At 35.1% G+C, this 12,366-nt stretch overlaps 1 protein-coding gene across 2 annotated transcripts; it reads right to left on the reverse strand.

Moving 5' to 3' along the window:
* Positions 1–4,856: 4,856 nt before the first annotated feature.
* On the reverse strand, positions 4,857–8,086 carry LOC100779772 (5'-nucleotidase surE-like). Of its 2 annotated transcripts, XM_014766477.3 has the most exons (11): positions 7,892–8,086; positions 7,471–7,784; positions 7,277–7,371; positions 7,117–7,184; positions 6,973–7,016; positions 6,777–6,854; positions 6,543–6,696; positions 6,162–6,311; positions 5,934–6,044; positions 5,483–5,551; positions 4,955–5,349 (listed from the first exon to the last, which is right to left on the reverse strand). In XM_014766477.3, exons 2-11 carry the CDS (start codon positions 7,728–7,730, stop codon positions 5,251–5,253), a joined length of 1,128 nt encoding a protein of 375 aa, XP_014621963.1. In that variant the 5' UTR covers positions 7,731–7,784; positions 7,892–8,086; the 3' UTR covers positions 4,955–5,250.
* Between the last annotated feature and the right edge of the window lie 4,280 nt (positions 8,087–12,366).

Raw genomic sequence — 12,366 nt, forward strand, 5'->3', positions numbered from 1 at the left:
AATCACTTTAAAGGATTGCATGATTTAGTGTGTTTAACTTTATACATTATTTGCAACACATTATTAAGACCTAAAAGTTCATTAGAATATTTTCATATCATGTCCTATTTCCATCCACGTTTTATAAAAAACTTGTTTTCCTCTTTCATATATGGTGCCTGTTTATTAAGTAGTGATAAGATCTTTGAATATTCTAGGATTATTAGTCCTTTTGGCATCTCAATAGCTCGTAATATAAACTAAAATACAGGAATTAGCCTAGCCCTAGGCCGTTAATTTAAGGATTTATTTGCAAATTGCAGCTCATATCCAAGCAAAGCAACATTGTGTACAGATTGTTGTGTGTATAAAATATGTATGACGTACTTAATAAGATTGTATGCTTATTTCCTCCAATTACTACTTATTCTCTCCTTCCTTGTTTCTTGTTGGCTCATTTTGTTCTATTTTTTCACTCTTCCATCTTTCGAACGGATTAGTGTGTAGCACAGAAGTTTCTTTGTTCTTAGTAAGTTATCGTTAGAATTCAGGATACATGGTTTCGCTTGATAACTTTTAACATATTTATCTATCTCTTTTCTCGTCTCTCCAGTTGAATGCTGATAATTCTTGTTAAAATAATTGTCAAGTAAGAGAAAAGTTATGTCCAATTAAGGAGGAGATATATTTAATTTTTTTATTGAATCATAATCATATTTTTGGAGAAACAAAGAAGATTTCTAGCTAGGTTGGATCGATCGGTTTCCAATTTTTCTTATTTGAATCAAGTTTGCTCGTATTAAAAAAAAAACAAAAAATTATTGAGTTTGTGGAAATATAAACCTTGAATAACCCAACGGAAGTGTAAATGTTACTATTACTTGCATCATCTAAACACCAATTACGTGTATCGGTATCTTGCCCTAATACTAATAGTCATATATGCTTGTTCTCTCTCTCCGAATTGCTATTGAACTGATCATCGTCAAATTTTTTGTCACGTTCCTCAACATTCACTTTCTTGACTTAAAATATTAAGTCTATCATATTAGACAGAGTAAAGTATACGAGGCACTGTAGCGAGAAAGAGACTTTTGACTTATGGCTTGTATAATTGACTTAGAAGTTATGTTTTAATTAGTCGTCTAGCATAAAAACAAAACCATAAAAAATGTGAAAGAAACCAATCACAATATCTATAGTTTGAGTCACCTAATGTCTGTGATTTTTCGGTTTAGACTTTGGAGTTCAACCCAAACAATCAAAGCAATATCCACCCATAATTGTATATGTGGAAACAGCAATATGACAAAAAGACAATTAATGCAGAAACAAATTTATGAGGAAGAGAAATTTTGGGTTCTCATTTGTCCTCAACCTCACATTATAAAAGAAGCAGTAGATTTAAATCAGTTGGGTGAGAGAAATGATAAAGTTCCAAACTGAGAATAGTTGTAAAGATTCCAGTGGTCTTCTTAATGTGACTTTATAGCCATTTGCTGTTTTTCTCTTATACATGTCGTCCCCTGTTTCTACTTCCTTTCCTTGTGTTTGCCGTTACCTAATAAGCACAGTGAAGATGGTGACACGGTTTTACTGTGACCATGCCAATAAGCCAATAACCTAACACGGTTTGGTTTTCCTTGTCTTTGCCGTTACCTTTATTGTTCAAAGTGGAGATTCTGATTTAGAAGAGAGCAAATAAACTATACACTCAGAGTGTAAATTCAATCACAAACTATAACATAAGGTGGTTGTTAATTTTTATAATAATTATGTTAATGATAGTTTTAATCGATCGAAAATACAAATTATATTAATCATTCATATCATTAAACTTTTAGAAAACAAGTTTTCACTCTTTAATATTAATTTTTTACACGGTTAATCATTCAAATATCATATATGATAAGTAATTATTTATAAAAATCAAAATCAATAAATTTATCAAATATAATAATTTATTGACAGCTTAAAAAGATTTATACATTCTTAATAAATGTATCGTTCATTCTTAAAAGATTTATGCAATATGCTGTCAATAATATCCGAAAGCATTGTACCAAATTTTTTTGTCAGAAAGCAGAAAATGACTAAAAAAGAATGAATAACGTGTTAAACGAAAAGGGGTGAAAAAAAAATTAATTACATTATTTTCACAGAGCTTTACCAAACTATAATTGTGGTAACATATGGAATCTTCTGAAAGAATCCAAGTTAAGGGGGACAAAGGCCCTTTCAATCATGGAATGATTGTAGCATACCTACCCGTTTTCCTTTTTTTTCTTCTTCCTGGCTTGATAATTATCATTGGGATCAGCATGAATTTCTATCCCTTATTTGCAAATTGCAATAAAAAAGAAGATATATATACAAAGTTCTTATGCTGACAGTCGGCACCGCGTAAGTTCAATAATTTGAAGGGCCCGTAACCCATGGAAGTGGACTCATTGCTCTATTTTGACACTAAGGGTGGGCCTTATTTTCATGGCTCAGAATCTTAGAAAGTGTTCTTTATGGGCCAACCGGTCTTCTATCAGAATCATTTCATTTTATTATTAATCTTTGGAGGCTTTTCTTCGCAGGAAATTGAGCAAGAAAGCAAGGTGAGAAAATTATAAAAATAAAGGCTGCGTTTTCACACTAACCCCTTTCTGCCACATCAATCTTTCTTGATACCCCGCTTCCCCCTTTATTTGATTTCTTTGTGTTGTTATGTTTCATTTCCCCCCTTTCCAGAGCATAGGCCTCGATGACAAGACTATTAAAGGATTCAAGATCGATCGTTCTATAAAAAACTAATCAGTTATTCTTATAATTAAAGAAGTTTAATTCTTGGTTGGACCATGATGCGCGAATTATTATAAATTTTTTAACACTATTTTTTATTCTCATAGATAAAATAAAAATCAATCAATTGACATGGACATGTGAGACTAAACATATTGCAACAAACTTCAAACAAAAACTAGTACGTATACTGCCTCTTAAGTGGAATGTACTTGAATTCAATTCAAGTATTGTATTCATAGTCTAAATGTATTATTTAAGCTAAACTTCATTATTTTTACCTCATTCTCGTGTACCATAACATGTTATTGCACCTAAAAGAACGCTAATTAACAAAACTTTTTGAAAAAAATAAATAAAATCATAGGCAATAGTTAGGGCATCTCCAACTCACTATCTTAAGTTGCTTTTACTATTAACCAATGGTACCTTAAGTTAGTTGCATCATTGGAGCAGCGTTATCAAGTGACTGCAATATAAGAAAGGGAATCTTGAATAACCAATCTGTGTTTAGAAATAAAGCACTCAGCTTGCGTGGTAACTTGTGATATAAAAACACATGTTGATGAAATATAAAACCAGATAACGTAACTTATGAGACCTATTTGATGAAATATTTAGAGTTGAGCGGTTAAAAAGGAAAACTTCTTAAACTACATAAAATAATATAAAATAAATCATAATCAAGTTCATGTAAAAATTATATATAATAGAGTTACATAACTATAAATACAATAAATCATACCATTAAAGATGCTCATAGAGTGCAACTGGCAGCATAGTAGGATGTGGGCCACTGGATTGAAAACTTGACAGACACATGACTATTCTTGGGTGTCTTTCTGATCATGTGAAAGAAATTTATGTATCGTACTCTACGCAGTTTAGTTCTGTTCCTGTTGTGAATTTGAACATCAGCCATACACATGAAGTAAGCAGCATTTGTCTCCAATTGGCATTTTACAATAAATGAAGACAAAACATACAAAGAGCAAAACATCCATTTCCTTTTATTGGGGAATAATATCTATATTTCAAATATTCCATCAACATATTTTTTATTCTATATCTCCTTTTCTATCACATGGTATATTTATACTTTTTTTTCTCCTCTCTTTTCCATTTGGTCAAGATCAGCCTCATGAAAACCTTATATTCCATGTTCTATATATCTCGTAGAAGCACTCTTTAATGAAACTTTAGTTTTATCTGATCGTAACCAAGAAATATTTTTCCTTTCTGAAACCTAGTCAAAGCCCATAGCAGAGAACAACAAAATCAAAGTCATAAATAGGCCATTACTTCCTGTAAAATTGCATTCTGGAAAGACATTTCTGGAAAAGTTCCAAAAGCTTAAAAGGGTGCAAGAAGTAAAATTGAAGGTGCAGGAAGCAACTGCCTCATAGATAACAATTCTTGGGCATGGAGTAGATCCAAAGCCCAGCCTATCAAACTACTAGTCTACAACTTGATGGCTCGGATTGGCCCAAATTCTTTCTCATCTTAATAAAATGACCTTTTCAACTAACATTCAATTGCTCTGGGAAAAATCAATTTAATCTAATAATGTATAAAATGATTAAATTAAGGTAGAAATAATTCAGAAACTATGGTAATGATTGGATAGTCTTAGATTTTATATTTTATCTCAGATCTGATCACAAGTTCAGATCCTGTTGTCAAAGCAGCGGGAGGGTTACTGGATAACTAGTTCAGCTTCAATGGGGCGTTTTAAGTGTACATGTAAAACCCAAACACAACCTTCCATCACGTCTATGTCGGTGCTACACTACACTTGCTTTTAAGCCTTAGGGAGCCCAAACTGTCACTTTACTTTCATCTTTCAGTTATTACTGTCAACCGAATCATTTTTTTTTTTAACAATAACATCCCCAAAATCAAAGCCGTTATGTCTTGGGCCTTTGGCCCTCCTTAGAATAAAAACAAAACGATATATATTTTCCAAACATCCGTACAAAATCCAACTTTAAAGCTAACTCTTTTATGTATAAAAAAAAAGAAGCTAACTCTTCCAACGTGCATTCTTCATTTTAACGTAAATTTTTCACAATAACACCCAAACAGAATAGTGCAACTAACTTGTAACCAATGTATTTTAGTCAGGATAAGAAATCATCAATCCAGGGCTTAACTATCTTCAAAAAAAAAAAAAAACAACGGAAAATTACAGCTGCTCCCGTGTTTTTGCTAGTAATAGATATTACAAACAGACGAAATGGCATTTTTCTAAAATATGCCCAAGAAATTACAAGAAGCATTTGCTTCAAATCAGAAACAACTAAGTCACCAAAAGGAACTGAAACAATGAAGAAGGGAACAAAAAATATAGAAAAAGAAAAATAGTACAAGTGGAAATCCACTATTGAATAGGTGTGACTACCGCTTCTGCTCCATCTTTGCTTTAAGAAAAAAATAAAAAAGAATCATCATAAATCTCAAATGTACACAATCATACCAAATTTATTGTTCACCAGGAAGCACAGCAGAAATCCAATCAGAAGCTGCCATTTGAATAACAGTCTCAATATGAGGAGAAATAGACAGCGGAGTCACTGCGACCTGTTCCACCAGATCACGTGCAAGAATCGGTCAAAACGAGGGAAAATTGCTAGCACCGGAAGATACCGGCATAGTAGCATGCACCAATAAGGAAAATAAAAATGTTAATCGAAAAGACGCTATTCCAACTTACATATCCACTTTCAAGTGCTCTGTAATCCAGATCTTCGTCTACTTCTTCCTCCTGCTGATTGTCCAGAAACTGAATATACAAGAAGAGTATAGCTAAGTTCACTTCTACAAACAATTTAAAAATATTTAATTGGTATACAAATATAACAATCATAAACAAATGCAAAAAGGGAAATTAGCAAATAGCAACCCAAATCATATCTACACATTGCAGGGAGGTGTTACAAGTAATTCGTAGAATAGCAGATGAACCCATGATTAAAATAAACATATTAAGGTTACGGGCAACATATGAAAACAAAGTTTTGTGATAATCTCTTTCACATATTAGTATCCTCATAATCGTAGGTTCATAATTACCATGTAAAAACAGATTAACTGAAATATTAACCTGATTTTTGCATTGTAATAGCAAACTGTAATAAAGATTTTTGTTTCTTCCTCCTATTTACCTCTAGTCTGAAATACTTCTTCACCCTGTTGGGATCAGATTTCCCTGCAGCTCCCATTGATTCAATAATCTCCAAATTCTTCTTCTGTGTAGCCAATCGACGAGCTGCACCCTGAAGTAGATAAATGTGAGCAAGATTTGAGTACCATCATTATACTAGATTAGAAGCATTAAAATCCCTTCAGATTACAGAGAACAAAAAGACATGATATGTATGTAGGACACCTACAGCTGCAGAAGCATCTCGGCCAAGCTGTGCAAACTGAAGACCAAGGCCCCCTTGATTGGCCAAGAAATGACCAGTTGGATAACGGCTGGTGGAAACAGCTAGCCAGTTTGGAGTGGATCTCCACATACTTTGCTTGGTTAATTTGAAGCCCTATTAAAAAAAAAAAACTATTACATTGCATACAAGTAAACAATAAACCAAAGAATATTTTAAAACACTCCCATCTAACTGTGAAATGTTTTAAAACATTAGAATCTAATCGGCTAGAATATTATCATGCACACTAAATTTTGTACACCATATGGCCCAATGCCTACAGCATTTGCTTAGTACACCAAAACATATGAAAAAGTTATCCAATATATAACAAAATTTACACACCTTGTTACTCAAAGGAGATGTCGGAATTTCTACATTTAAAAGGCAGCTTTTGGGAAAAGTTCCCTTTTCAACATCCCTAATAGCTGTGTTTATTAATGGTAAACAGACTGATACAGCATCCTTGAAATCGTTTTCCTGACTTTCATCCTTCTTCCTACAACAGGACATGATATCAGTTCATAACACCCAGCTTCAGCACAGTTAAAAAAAAAATGTGTAGAATCATCAATTTACCAATTTAATGATATTGATAATGCCGGTACACCACATAACAACGCTTCCCTAGCTCCGGCAACAACCCCTGAGTAGAACCTGCATATTTTTAAAAAGCATGTGAAAAACACAGGTCTATACATAAGACTGCAAGTTCCTAGATCACGTCCTAACTTAGATCTACATGTTCAAATTGAACCATAAATGAACAACTCACATGTGATGACCACAGTTTGATCCGCGGTTAATCCCACTAATAACCTGAAATTCAAAACCACGACATCATCCATAAATCTTCATTCCTTTCTCACGAGAACAATCAATCACACATAATTTCCAGTGTCCCGATACAAACACTAACCAGCATAGGCTTAGACCACGAAAACAACGCTCCAGATAACGCTAGCGAAACACAATCCACAGGAGTTCCTGAATTACAAAGAACAAAACAACAATTTAAGTTCATATAACCGAATCAATAATATTACAAGCAATGAACCTAAAATTATATAATATAAAACCTGAAATCTCAAAGGCGGTGGCGCCACTAATTTTGGCAGAAGCAGCTTCAATAGTTTCTCGGAGCGTTACGGAGTGCGCCGAAACCGATTTGTCCCTAACCAACAATTTCACGAACTAACAAATTACAAAGACAGAACAGAACGAGAAGAAAAAAAGATGTTATAGTGTTGCATTTTATATACTATAGACTCACGATTGAGGAACGCAGACGTGGACATTGTAAAGGCCTTGTTGAACGAGAGCTTCAACGAGGTGCGTGAGGCCAGGGGATTCGACGCCATCACTGTTCGTCACCAACACAATTGGCTTCGAGGCGTCGAATTCAACAGGCTCCGAGTTCTCGCTGGATTGTTCATGCTGCTCTGCATTATTTGAATTCGAATTCGAATTGGAATCGCCTTTTCGGTTGAGAAGCACTTCTTGGAGATTGGAAACGAGTCCCGGGGGCATCATCTTGAAACGGCGTCGTTAAGGGTTGAAAACGACGATGGATTTGGAAAACCCTAACTAACGAAAGAGAAAGAAAGAATTAGAAGGAAGAGGAGGGGGCAATAAAACGCTGAAAATGAAGAAAGAAAGAAAGAAAGAATAGATGATGATGATGATGATGATACTAGAATTAGAGGCGCTTCTAACGCCGTTTACGTGGAAACACGACTTAATTAACTTTAACTACTTAAGGAGAAAAGGGGATTTTAGATTTGAAATAATAAAGAGTAATGAAACTGGGATTGGTATTTGGTAACCATTGTTTAGTCTGTAAGATTTCGATTTCGAGATCTAATTAGTTATTAATGTCTTTTTTCTCTCTTGTTTGTTTTTTTGCCATCTTATAATCTAGCTATCAAGGAAAAATACAAAACAGGAATAATTACACTCATGAAAATTCAATTTGATGACGTCAATCTTCTACTTTAATAATGCAAAAATGTTTTAGATAGACTTGAGATGAGACTCAATCAACAAGTTGAAAAAAGCTCGGCTGTGTTTAAAATTTTCAATTTAAACTATTTGGCTGAAAAATAAATTTTAAACAATACTGTATTATTTAGAAAAATAAAAGTGAAGATTAAAGAGAAATGGATAAAATATAGATAAAGGCGGTTTTTCCAAAAGGTGAGATCTGGACTATAGGTCTAAAGACACAAATAATTTGGTGAAAAGTTGTAAGATAATTTAGGCCGTGCCTTTTCCATTGATCTGATAGTCTTTTATATGCACAATACAATTATGTGGTTATGATTCTAATAATCATTGGTTATGATTCTAATAATCATTGTAGTTAATACTAATAATAATGTTTCTATATTTACATATCTAATACACCCCCGTAGTCGAAACTGGAGGTGAACGAATGTTGAGACTATCACGAAAGTCATCAAAGAGTTGCAACGGAAGTCCCTTTGTGAAGATGTCAGCAATCTGAAAACGCGAGGGAATGTGAAGAACGCGTACTTGACCGCAAGCAACCTTCTCACGCACGAAATGTATATCCATTTCAATATGTTTGGTGCGTTGATGTTGAACAGGATTGTCGGAAAGATAAACTGCGCTGATGTTGTCACAATATACTAGAGTAGCTTTTGTGACAGGACAACATAGTTCCAAGAGTAAGTTGCGTAACCAACATGATTCAGACACAACATTAGCGACACCTCTGTATTCGGCTTCAGCACTTGAACGAGACAAGGTATGTTGGCGTTTTGCGGACCATGAGATCAAGTTGTCACCGAGATAAACGCAGTAGCCGGAGGTAGATCTTCTTGTGTCTGGACAACCGGCCCAATCTGCGTCTGTGTAAGAAATGAGCTTGTCGATGGATGAAGGGTACAGATGGAGGCCGAAATCTATGGTACCATTAATGTATCGAATAATGCGTTTCAAGGCAGACATGTGTTGAGTTTTTGGATCATGCATAAATAAACACACCTGCTGAACTGCATATGAGATGTCCGGTCGAGTGAACGTCAAGTATTGCAATGCTCCGGCAAGGCTACGATATTCGGTTGGATCATGGTAAGGGTTACCGGATGAACCACTAAGTTTCGCCTTTGTGTCTACTGGTGTGGAGGATGGTTTGCAGGAAGACATACCTGCTCGTTCGATAATTTCTTCTGCATATTTCTTTTGAGAAAGAAAAAGGCCTTCGGGATGTCGAGTGACAGAAATACCCAGAAAATAACTTAGAGGCCCCAGATCCTTCATGGAGAATTCAGAACTCAGTTGTGCCATAATAGATTCTCTAAGAGTGTCAGATGATGCAGCAAGAATAATGTCATCCACATACAGAAGAATATAAGCTATGTCATTGCCATGATGATATATAAAAAGAGAGTGGTCTGAAATACTGTGAGAGAAACCCATTGTAGCTACATAATCAGTAAAGCGCTGGTACCAGGCGCGAGGTGCTTGTTTGAGACCATATAGAGATTTCTTCAATAAACAGACATGATCAGGAAATTGAGAATTACGAAATCCAGGAGGTTGATGCATGTATACTGTTTCATGAAGGTTCCCATGCAAGAAAGCATTTTTAACATCTAATTGATGAAGACACCATGATTTTGATAAGGCAACACTTAGAACCGTTCGAATGGTAGCCGGTTTGACCACCGGGCTGAATGTGTCACCACAATCAACACCCGTTTGTTGATTTGCACCATTACCTACAAGGCGAGCTTTGTATCTTTCAAAGGATCCGTCAGATTTCTTTTTATGCCTGAAAATCCACAAACTCCGAATAACATTAGCATTAGACGGACGAGGAACTAAGTCCCACGTCTTATTTTCAATAAGAGCATCATATTCGTCTTTCATGGCCATTTTCCAATTTTGATCATTTAATGCATCAATGGGATTTGTAGGTAGAGGGGATATGGAGGTTGAGGTTGATGTATGGAGATTGAAGAGTTTGCGAGGTTTGACAATACCGTGTTGGGCTCTGGTTGTCATTTGAGGGGAGAGGGGCGGTTTTTGTTGTGAAGGTGGAGGAGTCGGAAGTGATGTGGGGGATGGGGATGATATGATAGTTGGTAATGATGGGTTTGGAGGTGATGTTATGGATGGGGCTGATGCTGTGGTTGGTGAGGTGTGATTGTGGGAGGGTGACAGAGGCGAATTAAAAGAAGATGGTGATGGTTGATAAATGTTTGTTTGAACTGGTGTAGTTTGATGGTTAGAGGGTGGAGCACTATAGGAATAGGATGGAAGGAAGGGTGTGTCGTCATCCAGAAAATTATAGCCAACCGTTGTAGGGACATTTAGATTAGAAAATGGAAGCTTAGTTTCATCAAAAATGACATGCCGGGAAATAAATATTTTACGGCTAGATAAATCATAGCATTTGTATCCTCTATGATTTGAGGGATATCCTAAGAAGACACAAGGTGTGGACCGAGCTTGTAACTTATTCCTAGATGATGAAGGGATGAGAGGATAGCAAAGACATCCAAAGACACGAAGGTGAGTATAGGCCGGATCTTTTTGGTAGAGTATTTTAGTGGGTGATTGGAGGGAAAACTTTTTATTTGGAAGGATATTATGTAGGTAAGTGGCCATGTGTAGTGCATGATGCCACATTGATGGAGGTAAAGAGGCATGGGCAAGAAGGGTACGGATGATGTTGTTTATGGTACGAATTTTTCTTTCGGCTTTTCCATTTTGTGAGGAGGTGTGAGGACACGAAAATCTAAAGGACATTCCATTGTTTTTACAAAATTTATGAAACATAGAGTTATCATATTCTTTACCGTTGTCACATTGGAAACATTTAATCTTTCTTTCAAATTGTGTTTCAATGTGAGTTCTAAATTGAAGAAAAACGGAATGAACCTGAGATTTTGTATGAATTGGAAAAGTCCATAAGAAATTTGTGTAATCGTCAAGAAACAACACATAGTAACGATGACCCTCTGAACTGAGAATTGGTGAAGTCCAGAGGTCACTGTGCACAATATCAAAATGCATAAAAGTATGAGACACAGAGCTATAAAAGGGCAATTTTATTTGTTTTCCAAGAGGGCATGAATTACAAAAATAATTGTGCGGAGACTTATTACATTGGAGAAAGTTGTCTCGGTGCAGAGAACTTAAGATAGTAGCTCCTGGATGTCCTAAACGGTTGTGCCATAATTCCGTGGATAACGCGGCAAAGGTGGATGGTGGCAAGGTTGTATTAGGTGGTCTTGTGGCAATGGGATAGAGGTCACCAGAACTGTTACATCTCATTAACAGTATTCCTGTCTGAAAATCCTTCACAGAAAAACCAAAAGGATCAAATTCAACTGACACATCATTATCTATGGTAAATTTACGAACAGAGATAAGATTTTTTATGAGTTTTGGTGCATGTAAAACATTAGGTAATTTTAGAGGATGAAGGGAATTTGGTAATGATGCATGTCCACAACCAATTACAGGAATATTTTGACCACTACCGACAGTAATATTATTACTCAAATTGAAGTAGGACGTGAGATTACCTCCGTTAGCCGTCATATGCGAGGTTGCTCCGGTGTCCATGTAAGATCATAACCAATGATTATTAGAATCATAACCACATAATAATGTTTCTATATTTACATATCTAATAGTATTTCTCCTGTGAGCTCCACTTGAAATGAAAGAAAATTCTGCTGGTAGCCTCCTCTTTTTTGTATTGGGTCAAACAAATAAAATTTGTCTATTTTCGTTTAATTTCTACCTTTTCTGAGAGAAACTAAAAAATCTTTCGCCTTTTTTTAAGGAATTATTTGCCTCTCTATTCACACCAAAACAAATCTACTTTTGATTATTTATGGAGTGAAAACTGAAATTCTCTCCCGTCGGTGAAAATAAATAGTTTCCAAGATTGTTGGATCTTGATTAAAAAAATATATGTTATACATGCCATTGTGATGAACATTTGGATGTATAATTTGTATCATTTGGATCTGTTTAAGTATTTTTAATAATTTCAAAAAAGAGAAAATATGTGATTGGACAGAATTAGTTTTTAGTAGAAAATAAATATTATTTATACATTTGGGCTTGGAGAATTTTTATGATGTGACTAATAAGATTCTAAACCTTAATGTAAAATTTGGTAATT

The sequence above is a fragment of the Glycine max genome, chromosome 14 (genome assembly GCF_000004515.6).
Source record: "Glycine max cultivar Williams 82 chromosome 14, Glycine_max_v4.0, whole genome shotgun sequence".
Taxonomy (NCBI): domain Eukaryota; kingdom Viridiplantae; phylum Streptophyta; class Magnoliopsida; order Fabales; family Fabaceae; genus Glycine; species Glycine max.